Source organism: Indicator indicator, chromosome 19 (assembly GCF_027791375.1).
Source record: "Indicator indicator isolate 239-I01 chromosome 19, UM_Iind_1.1, whole genome shotgun sequence".
In the NCBI taxonomy this organism is placed as follows: Eukaryota; Metazoa; Chordata; class Aves; order Piciformes; family Indicatoridae; genus Indicator; species Indicator indicator.
The window spans coordinates 1,399,064-1,421,835 of record NC_072028.1 but is presented as its reverse complement, the minus strand read 5'-3'; the positions used below and the strand labels follow the sequence as shown (position 1 = coordinate 1,421,835).

Genomic DNA, 22,772 nt, shown 5'->3' with positions numbered 1-22,772 from the left:
ATGACTGGCCACCACAGTTGGGGATATGGGCGGGATGACGGTAGGTTCCAGCAGTTCCGTGCTGCATCTCTCTGTCTTCTCCCACTCCTTTTCTTTCTAGAGCTGTTGCCTGAGCCCTGCAGAGCTGCCTGCATTAGGATGTCTGCAAGCATCAAGTATATACAGCAGGTAATTAATGGCTTGATTGATAATCAATAGCACAGAGAAAGTGTCACCAGAAGATGCACAAACTTATGCCTGCTGCTGCCTTTCAGTGCTGTGCTCAATGCTCCTAGGCTGAGGGAAGCAGAGCTGAGTGTTTTTTTTTTTTCAGGCTGCAGATATCATAGATGGGTCCTGCTCCAAAAAGCTGTTATGAAAAGAACTGACTGTGTCTGTCTCTCCAAAAGCAATTCTTTCATATAAAGAAACTTTAGTAAAGCAGTAGCAGATCTTCTTATCCTGTGCAGCTGCTGCAATGTGATATCCAGGCTTCCATGGAAGTGAAGGTCTGTGTTGTGTATTTCTGGACCATCAATAAATTGTGCAGATCAGCATCAGAGCTCTCATGCAGAACCATTTATGCTTTCTGATGTGACAGTTTTTCTTTTAGTCATCTTCCTTTGCTTCCCACCTCCAAGAATATGTCACAAAGTGAGAGGATACATGCTGCTACTGGAGGGTTCCTACAACCCTGTTTTGTAGCACTGGTGTCCTTTGCAGAGGGTGGATGAGTGACTGATGTGCTCCAAGGAGACCACCTCCTGCAGAACTTTCAGGAGTCTCTCTCTTTTGCCAGCAATTATTTAAGCTGCTGAGTGTCCTGAAAGAGTCTTTGGCACGACCTTCAAGAGCCAGTCTATCTCTTATTAGCAATTATTTTAGTTTCTGGGGGTCCAAAAGCAAGTCTAAGTACTAAGAGGAGCTGGTTGGTGCTGTTCTGTATTTGGATAGATGGGTGGTAGTCATCAACCCCAGGTATGCTCTTACAAAGCTTATTAGAGACAAATGATATTGCCTGAACTTGTGTAACAACATTTAAATCCGAAATCTGCTTTATAGGCAAGCTGAGAAAAGACATTATTTTGTAAGTTTAACATCTCAGGAGATGCCCAAGACAAAAAAGAGTACAACAGATAACTGGCTTTGTTGCATAACCTCAAAGAGGGGAAAAATGAAAAAAAGTTTCCACTTGTGAAAGTGTGTGAGAATGCTGCAATTAATGTGCTTCTTGAGAATCTTAAATTGTTGCTGTTAATAGGTAATTAACATACCAGCAGAAGAACTTAATTGCTTCTTGCACTGCTCTGCAGAAGTAGAAAAAAAAGCCTTCAGAATAAGGAACTTTTGGCTACAGAGAAGGTTTTGTTAAACAGGGGAAGAATGTTCCAGCTCTGGCAGCAGAGAGCTGTTATTAAATTGCTCTTTCTTCCTACTCTTTTGGGGTCAGAAAGTCCGAAAGTGTTCATTATCACACTGTACCCTTCAGCTGGAGTAGAGAGATGCCATAGTGGGCATGAGTGAAGAATGAAGCTGCCTCAAAGATTTAATGCAGCCATAAAATGTTGTTAAAAATAACTGCATAGTCAGTAGCTAAGAGATTGAGTCATCTGCATCTAATTTGAATCACTGGAGCTTTTACACCATCTATCCCAGGAAGAATTAAATGCATTTCCTTTGGGGGAGTGCAGGCAAGTGTGTTTACACCTGCACCCACCTTGGAAGATCTTCAGATACCTTGCCTGCCTTACCTCCCCAGCTGCCTCTGAGCACTAGATCTGAGCCTCTGCTGGAAGGTGGCCAGTCTGATGGGGATGTGGATGATAGGCAACCTATAGCAGAGGTCTTACCATGGTCAGATAGGCCTGCCAGCCATAGAACAACCTCTGTACAAGGAAGAAGAGCTGTAGTTGTTGGAGACTCACTTCTAAAGGGAATAGAGGGTTCTAGGACAATAATTAGCAGGGGTCATTCACAGAGCTTTAAACCACGTTCAAAGTGGATGGAGTTGTAGCTGGGTTTGCACCAGTGGGGCAGTATTCCAGTGTTAATGGAGAGCAGAAGGTCTCCTATCCCTCACCAGCTTAGAATTCAAATCAGCTTCTCAGATCCCGCCTTTCAAGTCACTCCTGCTCAGCAAGCTTCACTGTAAGCCTTCTGAAAACCCGTAGTGATTATTTTGTGTGTAGCAGGAAACAAATAATCGTGCTTTCCTTTTTGTGCTTTTGAAGGACCTTCCGAGTGGCACAAATCCTACCCTATTGCCCAAGGGAGCCGCCAGTCACCCATTGATATAGTCTCTGCCAGAGCAGTGTACGACCCTAGTCTGAAGCCACTTCTCATCTCCTATGAATCGTGTACATCACTCAGCATCTCCAACAATGGCCATTCAGTTATCGTTGAGTTTGAAGATACTGATGACAGGACAGGTGAGAATGACACTCAGCCAGCAAACTTGGAGTACCATTTGGGGACTTAGAATGATAAAATTGTTTGGGTTGAAAAGACCTCTAAGATGGAGTCCAACCAGCAACCCAACACCACCATGGCCATTAAACCATGTCCCCAGGTGCCCTGTCCACACATTTCTTGAACACCTCCAGGGATGGGGACTCTACCACCTCCCTGGGCAGCCCGATCCAACCCATGACAACTCTTGCAGAAAAGAAATTTTTCCTCATCTCCAACCTAACCCTCCCCTAACACAATTTCAGGCCATTCACTCTTTCTGCTACTTGATACTAGGGAGAAGAGACTGACGCCCACCTCACTCCAACTTCCTTTCAGGGAGTTGTAGAGAGCAATGAGGTCTTCCGTCAGCTTCCTCCAGACTAAATACTCCCAACTCCCTGAGAACACTTAGAATAAAGAGTGAAGTACATGCTGTAGGGTATGTTTTATGTGGTGCTTAGGACAAGGCTCTGACCAGAGCTCTTTATTTTGTGCTCTGGAGCCTCCCATTTCTCATCTTCACTTAAGTCTCTCTAGCAAGTAATAATGCATAGCAGGAAAGTGTTTCTGCATTAGGAAAGGCTCTTCCATCAGGAAGATCGAAGTTTGTAGTTCTTCCCCTTTCAAATGGGGATTGTCAGCTGGCTAGACAGGGAGCCCATTAATCTCTCCAACGTGCCTAGACCCCATCCAGCATGCACAGTAGGTATGCATGCTCCTCACTGCCCTGTTTCCATCATTATCCAAATCAAAGATGTTAACGCATATGCCAGCTGGCTCACTGCCCAGTTTCCCTCCACTGGGATAGGGAAGAGAGGAGGATTAGCAGAGATCAGGGCATACAATGTAGTCATCATAGTCACTACACCAAGTTGTATCTGGAGCGCTCACTGTTACCTACAAGTGTTTTCTTCTTTCCTCCCTGCTTCCTAGCAGTTCAGTTTCTCCAGCTAATTTTGAGGTGGCTGCAGCTTGTGGCTGTTGGACTGTCTGCAGCTTTACACTGTTCTTGGCAGAGAGTAGAAATGCTTTAAGTGATTGATTACTTCTGATAATTCTACTTTCTTGGCAGACCTTGCTTTTACATCTTGAGGGCAGGGAAAAGCACTCAAATACACATCATAAAGTAGCTGGTAAGCAGAAAGAGTCTGTTTAAAAAACCCACTCTGAACAATTCTTGAACCCATCAGCTGATTTTTGTCTTCTGTTTGGGTGTGTTTATTGATTCTAGCTAAAGAGGATATGAGATACGAGTTACTTTTTGAAGTGATCCGTCTGTGCCAGCAACCTTTTGAAATAAGGGCTGGGGCTTAAAATGCCAACCACTCATTTTGTTTAAAGAATTTATCTTCTGGAATGACTCCAAGGAAGTGCCCAACTGACTGGCCAAGTTTTCAAGCACCTTTACTGCATTTGAGAGGAAGACTGGATGTGCATTTCCCAAAACCTTATAGCATAGCCCCAGTAAGCATGTCACCCTACAGGGAATTTAAATACAGCTGGAAGTATTATCTTGGCTTGTGAACTGCTTTTATAGAGTCATAGAACTGTTTGGTTTGGAAAAGATCTCTAAGATCAGTGAGTCCATCAGCCTAATACCATCATGGCCATTAAACTATGTCCCCAGGTTTCTTGAACACCTCCAGGGATGGTGACTCCACCACCTCCCTGGGCAGTCTGTTCCAATCCCTGATCACTCATGCAGCTAAGAAATTTTTCCTCATCTCCAACTTAATCCTCCCTTGGCACAATTTCAGGCCATTTCCTCTTGTCCTATCACCTGATCCTAGGGAGGAGAGACCAATCCCCACCTCATTACTGTGCCAGCCGTGGTTAGCTGTTACTGTAGAAGGGAAGCTAAGAAGCCAGAATGTTTGATCTTTTTCCCTTTGTGTTTTTAATGCCCAGTCATCAGTGGTGGTCCCTTTGAGAATCCCTTTCGGCTGAAGCAGTTCCACTTTCACTGGGGGACAAAGCATAGCCAGGGCTCGGAGCACACAGTGGATGGCAAACCTTTTCCCTGTGAGGTAAGGGCTTGGCTTTGCAGATGGGATTGGCTTATGAAAGTACTGTTGGCAAATGACTTTGCAGTGATGACTGCATGTCCCTCAGCACTCTGATTGCTTCCTTACCTTGATTAGGTCAGCATAGACTTCGATGAGAGTTGAGTGATCATGCTGGTGCTATCTGTAGTTTAAAAACGGTTTCATCTGTGGGCTCTTGAGAAAGTTCTGCAAAGCTGGGACAAGGCCCAGGCCTTTCTCAGCAGAATCAATCCCAAATACTGCAGCAGTGCAGCATCCTGGAGCCTATCAGTGAATCCTCAGTAGAGCAGGAGCATGGGGAATGTGGGCTGTGGTCAGTTCACATGTAGTCTCTGCTGTTCCTCCTCCAAGGGAGGAGTCCTTACACTCTTTCCTTATTCCAGCATGGAGTTCCTCCCATGGACTCCAGTTCTCCATGAAAGACCCTAACGTGAGTTCTTCCCACAGGCTGCAGTTCTTCACAAACTGCTCCAGCATGGGTCCCTTCCATGGGGTGTAATCCTTCAGGAACAGAGTACCCCACTGTGGGTCCCTATGGGGTCACTACTCCTGACAGCAAACTTGTTCCAGGATGGCTTCTTGTTTCTTTGGGGGGCCACAGCCCTGCCAAGCAGCCTGCTCCAGCACAAACTTCCCTTCAAGCAACTACCTGCTGCAGCATGAGGTCCTCCACAGGCACCTTTTTAGGAAGAAACTCTTTACTGAGAGGGTGGTGAGACACTGGAGCAGGTTGCCCACAAGTTGTGGACACCTCATTCCTGGAGGTGTTTAAGACCAGGCTGGATGACGCTTTGAGCAGCCTGGTCTAATGGGAGGGAATATGTCCCTGCCCATGGCAGAGGGGTTGGAACTGTATCATCTTTAAGCTCCCTTCCACCTCAAGCCATTGTATGACTTAGTGCCTGTTCACATGCCACAGCCTATCTTCACAGCTTCCATCACTGTCATTTGTCTTTAAAGCTCCACTTAGTTCACTGGAATGCCAGGAAATATGAAACATTTGGAGAAGCAGCAGCAGCTCCAGATGGCTTGGCAGTAGTTGGTGTTTTCTTGGAGGTAAGAATCACAAAAATAGCCACGTTTACATGGTGAAAAGCATGATGCTGTCAAGTGTTTGAGAAGCAAGCCACATATTTAAGTACTGCTTGAGGCAAACAGATACATTTCACAGCAGTTACTACTTCCAAAAAGTCATTTTAGCAGGAATGTTGAGATTCAGGTAAGAAAACAACAGCTATAATTGCAGTCATGCTAGCCTCACCTGTCTGTTCCATTATTTCAGATTGGGAAAGAACATGCCAATATGAACAGACTCACTGATGCTTTGTACATGGTAAAATTCAAAGTAAGTTTGAAGCTTTTTATATTTAATTGTTTCTGGGATACCCTTCAAAACTCAAGCTCATGTACAAGTTTAAGACAAAAATGGAAAACCTACCACCATGAATCCTCCCATCATTAGAACATCCCTGGAGTTGGATTCTGCTCTTCTCCTGTGGTGGTTTGAAACTGTCTTTTTAATTTTTCCTTGCAAAGTTCAGAACAGAGAAAGTGCAAGAGTGTAAATAAATCACTATTGGGTGTAAGAAAGCAAAATAACGATTGTTCTAAACACTTCCATTGGATAGATAGAAATGTTTAAGAACTATTACCCAAAACAAAGTGGGCACTCTGCACATTCTGCGTTCGGCAGTGGGGGCAGTTGCTGGGCTGTCTGGCTGCTGTTTCTTCTTCTCTTCTGGCTGAAGATAACACACTGACCTTGGCAGCTAAGTTAACAACTTTCTGATTAACAAACTCTGCTTTCTGTCCAGGGGGGTCTGGGGGGAAGCTCCTGGGAGAAGGAGGCCCCTTTGGGAGGGTTCCCTTGGGGGGAAGCAAAGGGAGATCGGTTGTGCTTTTCTGTTGATTGTATATATTTGTGAATGTTGTGAATTTTGTATATTTGTACATATTCATTGCATTTCATTGTAGATTTTAGACTCTGCTTGTAAATACAGCTTTTCATTTGCTTCCAGACTGGGCTAGCCTGGTTATTGTTGGTGGGGGGAGAATTTCAGCTCACACCGACACATCTTTTATTTTTTGGCGCTCCAACTCGGGGTCGATTGCTTGTATGATTTATTCCTGCTCAGATTAGGAAGCAAAATGAAGCTGTTTTGGATTCTGAGTCATTTTATTTCATCTATTATCAGTGTGATTGTCTACAGATGGGCTGTTTCCTGCATGATAGACAAGATTGTGAGATATGTGGCATATAAGTCGTTTCTTTGGGTTAAGAACAAGTTACTGAATGTTGGTGAATTCTGTTGTGGTCTTATGGGGCTAAGAAGCTATGGTAACTCAACTATGGATCTGCTAGCAGACACATATGAGTTTGTTACTCCTCTTACAACTACAGAGGTTCTTTGGTACCTTAGACATCTTGTGCTAATCTTAATTTTGTTGCTTCTTGGAATAATCATATGGCTATCAATAGCACTGTGTCAAGAAAGACATAAGGCTACTTGCTCTTCCAACTCTGCTGTGAATGTGAAAGCCAATCCAGTAAATTTGGTGGCCACTGTAAGCAGAAAGCGTAAAGGAGCTGCAGGAGGAGATGCAGATGCTGCAGGAGATGGTGCAGATGGAGATGAGGGTCCTTCTACTCAGGGTCCCTCTGTTAAGAAAGATCCTTCTGGTGAGGAAGAGAGGGTTAGCCTTAAAACTCTGGCAGACCTCTTGAGACCCCACATGGATGATGGAGATGTAGACCCTGGTAGATTAGCAACTGCTGGCAGAGCCTCTGAACTCAAGGAAATTCAACGGAGGATTACAAAAGGATTATGGGGACAGCAACCTCAGGATGATGATGATGATGATGAGGATGACATACAGTCAGCTAATGCACCCAGACAGGAAATTAGACATGTGAGGAAGGATTACATCAGAGGAGATAATGAGCCAGTCCTGTCTTGGCTAGCCAGGTGTTTTGATATGGGAGCCCCAGCATTGGTGGTAGGCGACAAGTCGGCCTCTCAGTTGGGGATGCTCTCAAAGGACACAGGCATAGACAGGCACCTAGGCAAGTGCATTGGTAAAGTTTCTCTGTGGGCACGCCTCCTACTGGCAGTCTCGCTGAGGTACCCCAGCAGAGATGATTTACCATGGAACCCTAAGCCTTGGACCACAATAGCTGAGGGAATCAAGCGTCTGAGAGAGTCTGCTGTGAGAGAAGTAATGTATGGAGATCATAAGACTCTGAATCCTGATGAAATTCCTGTTGGAACAAGCCTTGCCAAAAAGCTCATTAAGCTTGCTCCTCCTAATTATGCTACTATTCTGGCAAGCAGGATTGTGGCAAGAAATTATGGTGGAGCACCTCCTACTGTTGGCCATTTCACTGACCAAATGAGGCAGTTGGAGGATAGTCTTGCACGTACTTCTTTGGTTTCAGCCATTGAAACTCTGTCTGGAAAGATTGAGAATTGCATGAAAGAGCTGAAGGAGGAACTTAAAACCTCCATATCCAACTTGATGAAGGGGGATGATTCTGATTCCTCTTCCTCCAGATGGATACAAGTTTCAGCTGTTAGGAACAGACGTGCTCCAAGAAGGCCATTCCAGAATAGGTCAAACCAAAACAGACAGCAGGAGCAATCACATGGCAGTATCTGGATAACTCTGCGTGATCAGTTTGGTGAGAACATGAACAGATGGGATGGTCAACCAACTTCTGATCTTTTCAAGAGGTTACGGGAGCTGCAGAGGGGCAGATCCCGAGTTAGCAATACCAGGAGGGTAGCTGTTGCTTCCTCAGTTTCCCAGAACAACTCTGATAGCTCCAACAGTGATCCTAATTCTGGTGCTGGACATTGTGCCAGCTGTACATGTGGAGGTAATCCCCACCATTAGGGGTGCCCTGCCTTCCGCCAGGGGGAGGTAAGGGATAATGGAGATAACAGAATCTATTGGGATGTGTACATCCAGTGGCCTGGCACTTCAAAATTTCAGAAGTACAGGGCCTTGGTTGACACAGGAGCTCAGTGCACCATAATACCATCAAATTATCAAGGAGGAGAATCTATAACTATTCAGGGAGTCACTGGTGGATCTCAAGAGTTGTTTAAGATAGAGGTTGATGTAAGTTTAACTGGGAAGCAGTGGAAGAAACACACTATTGTAACAGGTCCTAATGCACCTTGTATTTTGGGAATTGACTTTCTGAGAGAAGGGCGTTTTAAAGACCCTAAGGGTTACAAATGGGCTTTTGGAATAGCAACTGTAGAAATTGATGGAGGAAAATTGAAGTTGTCCATTAGACCTGAGCTTTCAGATGAATCTGCAGTTGTGGGACAACATGAGATAGACGATGTAAAGCTGCCGGTTGCTTCTCAAACTGTGCATCACAGACAATACAGAACCAACCGTGACTCTTTGGTGCCCATTCAAAACTTGATTCGTCAGTTGGAGAGTCAGAAGGTCATCAGCAAAACTCATTCACCTTTCAACAGTCCAATCTGGCCTGTGAGAAAGCAGAATGGAGAGTGGTGTCTGACAGTTGATTTCCGTGCCTTGAATGAAGTAACTCCACCCATGAGTGCAGCTGTACCAGACATGATGGAACTCCAATATGAGCTGGAATCCAAGCAGGCCAAATGGTATGCTACCATAGACATTGCTAATGCTTTCTTCTCTATTCCCATAGCAGAGGAATGCAGGCCTCAGTTTGCTTTCACCTGGAGAGGCATTCAGTACACATTCAATCGTTTGCCCAGGGGTGGATTCACAGTTCAACCATCTGCCATGCAGTGATCCATGATGCTTTGGAGAAAGGTGGAGCTCCAGAACACATTCAGTTCATCGATGACATCATCGTCTGGGGTGAGACTGCTGAAGAAGTCTTCGAGAAAGGTAACAAAATCCTTGACATTCTCTTGCAAGCTGGTTTGGCTATCAAGCGAGACAAGGTGAAAGGATCTGCCAGAGAAATCCAGTTTCTGGGAGTGCGGTGGCAAGATGGTCGCCGTCACATCCCAATGGATGTGATAAACAGAGTCTCCACCATGGCAAATCCCATCAACAAGAAAGAAACTCTGCGTTTCTTAGGCATAGTGGGATTTTGGAGACTGCACATTCCTGGATACAGTCAGATTGTGAAACCTCTATATGATGTGACTCGAAAGAGAAACAGTTTCCAATGGGGTCCTGAGCAACAAGCAGCCTTTGACCAGATCAAGCGAGAGGTAGTCCAAGCGATGGGTCTGGGACCTGTCCGAACTGGTCCAGACATTAAGAACATTCTGTACATGGCCGCGAGTGACAATGGCCCAACCTGGTGCTTGTGGCAAAGAGCTCCAGGGGAGACACGAGGACGTCCTCTTGGTTTCTGGGGTCGTGGCTACAGAGGCTCAGAGGCAAACTACACTCCAACAGAGAAAGAGATTTTAGCTGCTTATGAAGGAGTGAAAGCTGCTTCTGAAGTGATCGGAACTGAGTCACAACTTCTTCTAGCTCCTAGATTGCCAGTTCTGAATTGGATGTTCAAAGGCAAAGGTTCTTCACCACATCATGCAACAGATGCTACCTGGTCTAAGTGGATGGCTCTGATAACACAGAGAGCTCGAATGGGAAATCTCGAAAGGCCTGGTTTGGTGGAGGTGATCACAAACTGGCCAGAAGGCACAAGCTGTGCTAAACCTCCAGAGGAGAGAGTAACTCGTGTTGAGGAAGCTCCTCCTTACAGTGATCTGTCTGATGATGAAAAGAGATATGCTTTGTTCACAGACGGTTCCTGTCGTCTTGTTGGGAACAAGCGGAGGTGGAAATCTGCAGTGTGGAGTCCAACGCGCAGAGTTGCAGAAGCGAGAGATGGAGAAGGAGAATCCAGTCAATTCGCAGAGGTAAAAGCTGTCCAGCTAGCTCTTAACGTAGCTGAACGTGAGAGATGGCCAAAGCTTTATCTCTACACCAACTCGTGGATGGTAGCCAATGCCTTGTGGGGTTGGCTGAAAGACTGGAAGAAGAATGGCTGGCAGAGGAAAGGAAAGCCAATCTGGGCTGCAGATCTGTGGCAAGACATTGCTGCTCGCATTGAGAGAATCCCAGTGAAAGTGAGACACATTGATGCTCACATTCCTAAGAGCAAAGCTACTGAAGAACAACAACACAACCATCAGGCAGATCTAGCTGCAAGAGTTTCCCAGGTGGACACAAACTCTGATCCTGATCCTGATCTTGACTGGAAACACCGAGGTGAGCTGTTCTTAGCTTGGTGGGCCCATGACTCATCAGGACATCAAGGCAGAGATGCAACCTACCGATGGGCTCGTGACAGATCCATTGACATTTCCATGGATGCTATCACACAAGTCATCCATGACTGTGACATTTGTGCTGCTATTAAGCAGGCAAAGCGGATCAAGCCCTTGTGGTACGGTGACCGATGGTCCAAGTACAAGTATGGTGAAGCCTGGCAGATTGACTACATCACTCTACCTCATTCTCCATCTGGTAAGCAGTATGTGCTGACTATGGTAGAGGCAAGCACTGGATGGCTGGAAACTTATTCAGTTCCTCATGCAACTGCACGTAACACCATTCTTGGTCTGGAAAGACAAATCCTGTGGAGACACGGAACTCCAGAGAGGATTGAGTCAGACAACGGAACTCATTTCAAGAACAATCTTGTGAAAAACTGGGCCAAAGAGCACGGCATCAAGTGGATATTCCACATTCCCTACTATGCACCAGCTGCAGGGAAGATCGAATGCTACAACGGTTTGCTGAAAACCACTCTCAAAGCCATGGGGGGTGGATCTTTGAAAAACTGGGATAAACATTTAGCACAAGCAACCTGGTTGGTGAATAGTAGAGGTTCAGTGAATCGAGCTGGACCTGCCCAATCAGATTTGTTGCGAAAGGAGGAAGGTGATAGAGTTCCTGTTATCAGAGAAAAGAACCTGTTAGGCAAAACTGTTTGGGTATTTTCTCCTTCAGGAGAGGCCAAACCTGTCCGAGGGGTGGTTTCTGCTGAAGGTCCTGGTCACACCTATTGGGTAATGCAAGAAAATGGTGAAATTCAGTGTATTCCACAAAGAAATCTAACTTTGTCTGAGAGAGGTTAAATTCAGTGTTGTGCAGATACAGCATTGCGCCCAAGAGGAGAGTTCATGAGATCTACGGTGCACGAACCCTGAGAGCCCTGAGTCACCTGAGAGTCCCTGTTCCTTTCTTCGCTCCATCTGCGAGGAAACAAGCTGTTTGCTGTTTTTCCTGTGATTTGACTCTTTTGAATCATCTACAGCTCCTCAAATTCATCTTATTTAGAACAGAATCATAGGATAGGATGGTTTGGGTTGGAAGGGACCTTAAAGATCATCTAGATTCAACTCTTCTGCCACAGGTAGGGATACCTTCCACTAGACCAGATTGCTCAAAGTTCCATCCAACTTTGCCTTGAACACTTCCAGGGATGGGGCATCCACAAACTCTGGGCAACCTTGCCACATTTTTTGCCTAATCTCAGGTGCCTTCCAAGACTATGCTGACCCCACTGGAGCTTCAGAGGTTCTACCTTTCCCAGACTAAACCAAAAGGTCCATGAGCCTTCAGGCTCAGCTCTTACACTGAGAAAAAAAACCCTTTTCTGTAGAGCCTAGCCTTGAACAAGTCAAAGCAGCAGGCACCACACTTGCCATACTACTCTTGGGTAACAACTGTTATAAGGCAATTAAACCTTTACAGACTTTTCCTTTCCTCTTTAATGTTACCTTAGCTTTTTTTTTTTTTCTTTTCTAAACAGTGTTCTTGTCCTTAAATGCAAAATGTTAAAGTTCAGGTATCTTTTCTTTTTCAGGGAACAAAAGCCCAATTTAGAAGCTTCAACCCCAAATGTCTCCTGCCTTTGAATCTAGATTATTGGACATACCTTGGTTCTTTGACAACACCACCCCTTAATGAGAGTGTGACATGGATAATACTGAAAGAACCCATCAGAATTTCTGAGAAACAGGTAAACTTGTGATATTCAGTTCCTGTAGGATTCAGCATGGATAAACAGGCAGTGGCTGTTTTAAAGTGAGGCAAAGTTCAAAGACCATTAGCCTGTGAATAATCAATTTGTTCAATAATCAGGGCTTCTGTTTTTCTGTCAGTATTCTCTAGGATCTTCGCTTGAACCTGTTCTATTAACAAATTAAAATAGACCAAATACTTTAGTCCTTTTAAAGAATCATTAATATGGATTGCCCTTGAGCAGTGAATTATTTCACCTGAATTTACAGCTGGAGAAATTCCGCATGCTCCTCTTCACCACTGAGGAAGACCAAAGGATCCAAATGGTGAATAACTTTCGTCCTCCTCAGCCTCTTAAAGGGAGAGTGGTTCGAGCTTCCTTCAAGGCCTGAAGAAAACTGAGAGCAGCCCTAAGGTATCTGGGAGCTTCCACATCTGAGACACTAGAAACAAAGTCCAGTCTTCAGATCTCACAAAAGACAGGCATTCCATGACTGCTTTACTTGGGAGGGGGCAATCTTCTGATGTTGTATTTTATTTTAATTGCTCATTCTTTGGAGAAATGGGATCTTTTTAACTAGCACTGTTTAACATAAGGGAGAGTTGAGTAAACCAGAGTATTCTCCAAGACCTGAAACTCTGAAAATTGAGGTAAAATTAAAATCCCACTTAATATAAAATAGGAAATTATGTAATGATCTACTAGTACTGATGGCCACAACTTCTAATTATCTTATTTAACTCAGGATGCAACAGTAGTCAAGAAATTTGGACAAATTGGACTTTTCCTTGCTGATTGTTGTAGTTTACACCACACCATATTGTTGCTATATTGCTTTCCCTCACCCTGTGGAGTTCGGGGAGAAAACAGCAAGGTCTGAGGTAAGGAGACTCATAGGTTGAGATAAAAACAATTTGGTAATTGAAATAAAATGTAATTATAATTAACAGTAATAATGGAATATACAAATGAGTGATGCACAATGCAATTGCTCAGCTCCTGACCAAGGCCTAGCGTATTCCTGGTTAATGGTTGCAGAGGAGAAAATCCAGAAATGCCAATCCTGGAGCAGATACCCAGCTTCCCAGCCAACCCTCAGCTGTGTACTGGGCATGATGTTGTATGGTATGGAATATTCCACTGGAGATTTGGGCTGTTGCTCTGGTCATGCTCCCTCCCAGCTCCTTGTGCAACTGCACACTATCAAGACATAGGAAGTTAAGAAGTCATTGATTTGTTAGCAACAACTAAAAGCCATCAGTATATTATCAGCATTCTTCCCATACCAAATCCCACACTGAGCTCCAAACACAGTGCTGTTCTAGCTGCTAAGAAGAAAAATAATAGCTCAGTCCCAGATGAAAGCAGGACACTGATCTCTTAGCATTTGCTGAGCCCTGTCTGATGCAGAGATTGCTTTCACTGGCTCCTTGCTGTCTGTCAAGGCACACAGTGCACAAACAGCACTAGAAAAAGTTCTTGCCTCAAGTAGGCATTGGTAAGAACAGATATATATTTTAAATTTTCTGTTCTAAGATGCTGGTTTATACTAATTGAATATAAGTGTAAATGTTGTTTAGAAACAGGCCATTCTACTGCAGAGTTGTCCAGAGACCTATTATTTTAGCCCATGCAGCACAGACTGTAATGCCCTTGCCAATTCTGTTGAGAAGAGCACCCCCAGCAACCCCCAGTATGTGTTTTGTGGTTCTCAGTTGTTCAAATCCTACCTCAGTTATATAATTTGCTCTGCACTATAAGCTCCTTTGACCTAAAGAAAGTAGGTATCTTTTCTACTTGAGGGATCTAGCTAATGTGGGTAAACCTTGACTGCACTGAATGTGCATTGCTGCACAAATTGTCCCCTCCCTAGGGCAGTCTGTCAGGGATGCTCCCTGCAGATGCAGGCCTGAGTCCTTTTACCTCTACAGAAGAAAGTTGCTTTAGAAAAGCCATGTGTTAGTGTGACTGTTTCTGCAGCTCAGTGACACAGCTCTGACTCGTCTCCAGTACTAAACGCAGTGATGTTATCTGCAACTACCCACAGTATTTCAGTTGCTTTAATTCTGGGCTTCAAATGTTTTGCTTCATTGGTGCACTTCAGGTACAAATTGGTGATACTGATCAGGTTTTGTCAGCTCGGACAGAAATGAAAGATGTGCAACATGAAAGCAGAGGGGAAAGGAGAACATCAGCTAAGGTGGGCTGCTCTCCTTTTTCAGAAAGGCAGAGGTTGGAGTAAATGATCTCTAAGGTCCCTTCCAACCTAAGCCATTCTATGAAAGACACTAGATGTGAAGCACAGGACAAGGAATGGCAGACTATAATTCTAGGGCTAACTCTGCAACAGTTTTCCTAGTACACTGACCTAAAGCTTCTTGTTCCTCAGTTTCCTCCTACAGAAAGGGAGGGTAATGCTGACCTACCTCATGGGGATGTTGTGAGGGCTAATTCAACATTGGTTTAGATGGAACATTCTTCTTATACAGCAAAAGCTAAAGGAAATAAAATCACTATAGAATGCAATGTTTTTAGCTCTTACAAGTATAACTTGGCTAGTGATGCAAACTGGTATTGCAAAACAAATCTATTCAATACATCTGGACTTCTTTAACCAATTAAAGAAGACTTTAAATCAAGTATGGATCTGTCTTATCTCTCTTTTGAATAGACATGCTCTCTCTGCCTACAACACTGGTGTTCTTGGACAGTCATTTACAGAAATGCTGTTTATCTTCAACTGATCCATCTATACCAGATCAAGGAATGCTTTGATGATGGTTTACCTTCAGTCTCACAGAACCCTTGCTTATGCTACTGTAGAGTAATCTAAGTACAAATAAGAGTTTCTGGTGTGTTTTGTTTTGCTTTTTTCAGTTCTAGAAAGCCCATTTCTGTTTCTCCCCAGCTATAACCACTTTTTAATAATAATAAAAAAATCTTCTTCATCCACAGAGTGTGTCTATTCTGTGACCTTGAACATGGTCTATAAGCTTCTTCAAGGGTGGTTTACTCATGAACAAGAGCAGGTTCATGTTTAGCTCACAAGGTTATTGTAAAGGCTTAGCTACTGTAAAGAGCTTTAACTGCTGAGTCCCCCAAAGTGTTCAGTTCGTAAGAGAAGCTCAGCTCTCTTGCTCCACACACAAATGTTACTCAGCACATCTCCCCTGGCAAGGTCGTTCCAATTCTAGAGCATGTGTCCTTGTTTTCTACCAACTCTGTGGAACAAAAAGGGCAGATTGAGGGGAGATCTCATCAATGCTGATCTATACCTAAAGGATGGGTGTCACGACCAGTCTGTTGTCAGTGATGACCAGTGATAGGACAAGGCGTAATAGGCACAAACTTGAACATAGGAAGCTCCATCTCAACATGAAGAGGAACTTCTTTAGTTTAAGGGTGATGAAGCACTGGAGCAGGCTGCCCAGAGAGGTGGTGGAGTCTCCATCTCTGGGGACATTCCAAACCCACATGCATGTGTTCCTGTGTAACCTTCTCTAGGTTACCCTGCCTTGGCAGGGGGGTTGGACTCGACTTCCAGAGGTCCTTTCCAACCCCTACCATCCTGTGTTTCTGTGAATCTAACAGCACCAGCAAGACTTAGCTTAACTCACAATAGGATCAGAGTTGTCATGATGAGAGAACAGAAGGCCTCAGCTTTAGGGCAGCGGCTGAAATGGCACAGCTGTAGAAGTTGGACTAAACATGCCATCTAGTGGCTCTCTGCTTCCAGTTCTTACCGCAATGAATTGCAACAATGCTTAACACAACTTTAAAAGGCCAATTTAGTCACAGTATACCACATGAGGAAACATGCCTCTGACCATCACTATTTTTAAAGGCATGGGTTAGTGTAATTGAAGTGCCTGTGCTGGCTCTGCATACATAGTCCTTCAAACTCCTTTATCAGATACAATTTGATCCTATGAAAGAAACAAAAAATCAGTTCCATGTTTCTTGTTCCTCTTCTCACTGATAGTGTGCAGAGGATGTCTCCACTCTATTTTAACTTTAACTTTTTTATTTTCATAGCTATAGATCAGGTTTAACTTAGGATTGTGGGAGTATTTTCACTCCATAACTAGTTTAGTTTTCAGTTTTAGGCAGTTTCAGTAATCTAGCTGATATGATCTAGCAGTGATTTATAATGATACATTTCATAATGAGTTTAAATCAACCCAAATATAAGCCTCAGGGGGAAAGTGTTGCAAGGTACCTTGTTAGCAGATGGTGCTTTTGGTGGCATTCAAAGGTCAAAAGGATAAAAAAGGGAGCATTTCAGGGATAAATAGAAAAGAGAGAAGCCTGAAAAATGGAGATGTTATACCTCAGGTTAGCTGGTTTCCTCAGGAAACTACAACACAGTGCTGAAACCTGACTGACTTGAACAGAACTATTCCCAGTTTGCCTGGCAGTAAGGCAGAGAATGTTTATACTGCTGATCTTCCATTTGTACTGCTACTTGCATGACATTTGAATTTTAGTACAAATTCAACCCCTCACTCAAGGCTGTGAACAGGAATGCAAACCCTCATAGTCTTTAATTTCACATGACTACAGGGGAATATTCAGTGCAGAAATTCAGGAGTCAGCTCAGCCTGTTCATTTGCTGGAGGAGAAGAAGGTGGAAGGAAGAGGAAAGGAATATAACTACTCTTGTTCACATGACCACTTCACTCCAAGCCAGAAGACTCCTCTCAACTTGTAAGCTGTCCCCAAGAAATATAAAGTGGTACAGACCTTTAACTGACCAGGTATTTCAGTTTAACTTGAACCAGTTTGTAAGCAATGCCTGTTAAAAATTATCTACCTGTATTTCAGACTCAGTGACAGCAACTAGAGAGGCCTTTGCTCCAGTCCAACCACAGTACCTTAAACTGGATCATCAGTTTAACCCCTGCAACTTCATGTCTAGACACACTCAGCTTCAGGTTAAGTAAGTTGGAGAGCTGGGATGGCATCTTTCCTGCAGTTTTTTGCATTTACCTCTGTTTCTTGCAGCTTGTTTGCTTCCCTAGCATTTGAGTATTTGGTTGAGGTTATATAAGACTGGAATTTGCTGTAACCAAACTAGGAAAATTACTTTAATAGGCCTAGAGGAAACTTACTTCTCCCAGGCTCATTCAGTGTTTATAAGAGGAGATCTCTGCATCTAAGGTGCTTACTTGCCTTTTCAGAAAATTCCAAGTGTGATATTCAGCAAGAGAAATGTGTGGCACCACTCACAGGGCAAAATACATACAGTAAACAACATCTAACACTGTTAAGGCTCTCAGTAGAAAGGTATCCAGGTGTTTGTTTCCTTTCAAAAAGCTGGACTTGCCTTTTTGTGCAAGGCAAGTCCAGCCCAAACTGTATTGTCTGAGAGGGACCAGGGAGTCAACTTGTTCAGTTCACATTTGTCAGATAAATAAAACAATGTTAAATTTAAGATATTTTATTAATGTGTACTAATATAACATCCTGGCATATTTCTTTAAAACCTTCTAGGTTTTTGCTCTTAGTTTGGTCTTCCATTTGACATAAAACTATGTTTCAATGTATTAATAAATCCAAGAAACTAACTGAAAGCTGACACTCACTAAGATGACTGCACATCCTTCCACTTGAGGTAACCTGGGAACACACTTTACCTGCAACACATTATTGCAAAGAAAAATGCATTAGTATACAAAAAAAACCCAAACTCCAGGAGAATAATAAATGCACTGGCAATATCAGTGTCTTGTGACTCGAGAGCCTCTGTTTTTGCAGAATCACTACTATGGGTTAAAGCAAGGGCTGCTTGGTAACCAACTTGTGATGCACAACTACTTATTAACCACCATGCACTTTGGGCTCATTCCTTGTCTTGTTACACAGCCTAAACCATTCAGGAGAAATTTTAACCAAGACAAGCAACCCACCACAGCATGTGAAACTGAAAAACCTGGGAGCCAGAGAAATCAGTCCTTAGTTCTCCATAATTTATTTGACCTCTCCTTTTCAAAAGGGCTACAATGATGATTCAGGAACTAGAACATCTCTCTGATGAGGAACAACTGAGAGATTTGGAGCTTTTTAGTCTGGAAAAGAGCAGATTGAGAGAATCTCATCAATGCTGATCAATATTAAAAGGGCAGATGTGAGGAGGATGGGATCAGGTTTTTTTCAGTGGTGCCCAGTGACATGATGGACACAAACTTGAACAGAAGAAGTTCAATCTAATCATAAGGAGAAACTTCTTTAATTTAAGAGTGACAGAGCCCTGGAGCAGGCCGCCCAGAGAGGTGGTGGAGTCTCCATCTCTGGAGACATTCCAAACCGACCTGGACGTGTTCCTGTATGACCTTCTGTAGGTTACCCTACCTTGGCAAGGGGATTGTATCTCCAGAGATCCCTTACAACCCTTACCATTCTGTGATTCTGTGATTCTGTGACTTTGAGCCTCACCAGCTGGTGGTCTCAGCACTGAAGCATGTAGAATTGCATTATTAAAAAAACCCAACCAACCAAAAATCCTAAGGGCTCTCCCTCAGGAGAAAAGTGTTTTGAACTCCATGAATGGGAAAAAAAATTCACTTTGCTGGTGTGTTTTTTTTTTTCCTAACATATCTCAATGCCTTCCTTTTATCGTTCATGTTACTTCCTGCTTAATGACAGGCAGGAAAGAGAGAAGCTCAGAGCTGAGGCCGCTGCCTTCCCTCAGCCGTCACCCGCGCCGTGAGGCAGCCGAGGGCGTGCAGCGGGTGCGCCGGAAGCCGCCAGGGCCCGCCCCGGGGCTCTCTTCAGCGCTGGGCCCGGCGGCAGCTCCACAGCGAGCCTCACCTCTCTTGTGGGCAGACGACCTGCTGCGGGTACAGGCAGGGGCTGAGAAGAAGATGGCGGAGGGCCGTCGGGAAGCCGGACACAGCCCCACTCCCGCCCTGCCGTGTCCTGACGGGAACCCGTGGGCCGCCCGGCGGCGCGGCAGGCGGGCAGAGCGGGGCGGGGCGCCGACGGCGGCTCTGCAGGCGGCAGTGCGGGTTGGGTGGCGGAGCTGTCAATCAGCGGCCACCGCCCGCTCTGTGCCGGCCAGTGCGGAATCTGCGGGCGGCGGGAGGTGCGTGGCGACCGCTGCGGCTGGTGGGTGCCTGGGGCCCACCTGAGCGAGGACGGGGACGGGACAGGACAGGACAACACAACAGAGTACAACCCCAGCGCTGCCGTCGCTGCCGGGGAGACGCTTCAGCTGCCTCCGGGTGAGCAGCTCCGGGGAGCGCCGCGCCGCAGGGGCTCTCCTGCGCCGTGACCGCCGGCTTTCCGCTGTGGCAGCGGCTCAGCCGGGCCGGGGCCGATGTCATGTGGGCAGAAAGAGCGGAGGCCTGACGTGACAAGCCTGCTTAAGGGGTAGCCCTCCCGGCAGCGGGAGGACAGAGCCCTGAGGGCAGGAAGGACGTGGGGCGGCTCCCAGAGGAAAGGCCCACAGGGATGCGTGAAGAGTAGGGGCTGGGAGCGGGGGAAGTGGGAGCTTGTGTGTGGTAAGTGGCGTGTGGGGAGTGTGAGGGAGGGGGTGTGATTGGGGGGGTGATAGAGGTGTAAGTGGGCTGTGTGTGTTGGGGGGGTGTGATGGGGGTGTGATAGGGGTGTGTACAGGCTGTGTGTGCGATGGGGCTGTGGTAGGGGTGTGTACAGGCTGTGTGTGTGATGGGGGTGACATGGGGGTGTGTACAGGCTGTGCGCGCGATGGGGGTGTGGTAGGGGTGTGTACAGGCTGTGTGTGCGATGGGGGTGTGTGAGGCAGGTAGGGGTGGGGTCATTGTGGGGCATTCCGGGTAGGGGCTGGTGTGTGTGGGCAGTGTTGGAAGCATGAGTCAGGGGAAGGTGAGGATGTAGAGAGCTGTATGTGGGGATGTCTGTATAATGAAATGTAATGGATATCTGCTGTTTTATTGGAAAAAGTGGGTGCTTTGTTCTGTGAGCACTTCTCCCAGTAGCCCAGCAGCAAGGGGCTGTGCTGTGCTGCGGGGGCAGTCAGGGTTTCAATGACTAGAGGCAGCTGGGGTTTCAATGACTACACTGATCCATCTGGGGAGGAAGTGTCTCCTTTGGTGCTGAAGGGGTCTCCTTCCACGTGGAGAACATGAGGTTTATATAACTGGTGCTTACATAATAGGCTTGAGCACATTGCTTTTATTAGTATTGCTACTGGGTTTTAACGGGTCTTGTGATGGATGTGAGTGGGTGTCCTGGGCAGAACCTGCACACTGCTACTGGGTAGGAACCTGAGGATGTGAAAATGGTTCTGACTGGCAGTCAGTATGGCAGGTTCAGAAATGTACTCCAGGCCTAATTACTGCTACCTGACCTTAGGCAAACACAAACGGTGTGAGGCAACTGCAGCTAGGAAAAAGACCACCCCCTTGCTGTGTCTGCCAGCTAGCTGGTGTAAACAGGGTAATTTTGTTTGGAACACTGTTTATGTCAGCTTTTTGAGTCAAGAACATGAAAGTTGTCATTGTTTTGATCTTATGTGGCTCAGAAGGGCAGGAAGAGAAAGAAGGAGAACAGGATGGAAAATGGCCTGGGAAAGGTTGGCAAACATGAAGGCTTGGCTTGCACTGTTGGTGCTTTTTGGGTTTAGCTGAGGCTGGAGTTACCAGTATCAGCTGCCTTCCTATCAGCCTACTATTGTTGTGTTTTCTCTGCAGTACAACAAATGGTGTCAATTGTGTTGGGAGATGTCAGTGTCCCAGGAGACTACACGTGAGCCTGGAGCAATGAGCTGGCCTTGCCTTTTCCATCTGCTCTCCTGGCACCAGCAGCAAAACTGTTCTGCCTTTGCTAGCTCTCATAGGATCCCCAGAATTACAGTGGTGGGGTCCTTGCTGGAGTGGCTTGTCTACTTTTTCTGGTGTGGAGCATGGGCAGTGCACTCCAGACACACTGGTTTTCTCATCCAAATGGGATTTCAGTACAGTCCTTGGAGTGTATTAGTAGGCCTTTTGTTTAGAATAGTTCAAGGTTTTTTAGCTCCTGCTGGTTTCTTGCAAACATTTTAATACAAATAGCCAGGCTGGCCTTTTGTTAGTTCTCATGAAGTGCCATGCTAACAAACAACAGGTAGCATGTAGCATCTTTGGTCTGAGACTTAGAGCACGTGGTGCTACAGGCCACCTGAAAAGTTCAGAGCTGGCTGCTGGCATGATCTTTTGAGGGTACTTGTACTTGCAGTTCTACTAAACAGTTAGTTTTCAAAATCCATGGGGCAAAATTCAGTTGTGGAGTAAACACCTAGTTGCACTTAGCAATTTCTCACAGCTTGAGTACCTTTTTTAATGTAGAAGGCAGAATGATGAACCTCCCTCATGGCAGCTGAGGAACTTCAGCTGTTCAAGGTGCCCTAGATTTTAGCTCTCTTGGCAGCAGGGCTCTTTATAGCTGCTTTTCCTGATTGCACTTCAGTGAACAAGCCAAGCTGTAAACCTGTAGAAGTTGTCAATGTAACTGTGCTTTAGCTTTCACTGCATCCAAGTGCACAATGCCATGATAAATGCATGAATTAACCAGCACTAGAATCTGCCTACAGCTGTGCAAAAATCTCCCCAGTGTGAAGGTTGCTTATGACCTTGGGTGTTAAAAACCAAAGCAGTCAAGCTTTACAAGCTGGGACAGAATAGGAAAGGTAGCCTAGCTTGCTCTAAATTTGAGGAACATGGCAATTCATATAAATCATTAATTTGCCACATCTTTCAGTTTTCCTGTAGGGTTTGAATGCTGATCTTCTCTTGGTTTTGGTATTCAGAATGTTTTAACAGACTTGTACCCGTTTTGTATGGTTTATGGTTACATTTTTTGTAATGCTGGAGTTTGTTCTTTTTCTTGCCTCAACAAGGAAAAACAGGCCTAGAAAAGAGAAAACAGCTTTTCTGATGAGTTAACTGAAGAGGGACAATCCTATTTTACCCAGGGGGGTGGTAGAGGCACCATCCCTGGAGGTTTTCAGAAAATGAGTAGATGTGGCACTGTGGGACATGGTATGGAGGTGTTGGGTAAAAGTTTGGACTTGATGACCTTGGAGATTTTTTCCAACCCTGACGGTTCTATCCTAAAGTTATGACTAAGTGATGAAAATTGTATCACTTTTAAGATGCCTCTCTGTCTGTAGTGGTCTTTTTTTGAAATAGAAGTTTTGAATGTTTCCTTGAGCTCTCGACTTGCTCTTGTGTAGCTGTAGAGGAGGCTTCCTGTTAGCCTTCTGAATTTCCTATTCTTGTATTCCAGGCTGTAAGAACATTCCGTGTGACTGAAGAAAGGTGCTCATACTTGTGGAGTTGTTT

General features: G+C 45.1%; 1 protein-coding gene across 1 annotated transcript; it reads left to right on the top strand.

The window, feature by feature from the left end:
* CA7 (carbonic anhydrase 7) lies at positions 1 to 12,862 on the top strand. Its single transcript, XM_054389579.1, has 7 exons — positions 1 to 40; positions 2,211 to 2,408; positions 4,339 to 4,457; positions 5,436 to 5,531; positions 5,758 to 5,820; positions 12,313 to 12,468; positions 12,740 to 12,862. Exons 1-7 carry the CDS (start codon positions 1 to 3, stop codon positions 12,860 to 12,862), a joined length of 795 nt encoding a protein of 264 aa, XP_054245554.1.
* Positions 12,863 to 22,772: the final 9,910 nt, after the last annotated feature.

Excerpts from the sequence above, each read along its gene's own strand:
- CA7 (XM_054389579.1), top strand. The coding sequence starts at position 1 with ATGACTGGCCACCACAGTTGGGGATATGGGCGGGATGACG. Across the intron at positions 4,458-5,435 it reads GCAAACCTTTTCCCTGTGAG|CTCCACTTAGTTCACTGGAA; the intron begins GTAAGGGCTTGG and ends TTGTCTTTAAAG. Across the intron at positions 5,532-5,757 it reads TAGTTGGTGTTTTCTTGGAG|ATTGGGAAAGAACATGCCAA; the intron begins GTAAGAATCACA and ends CCATTATTTCAG.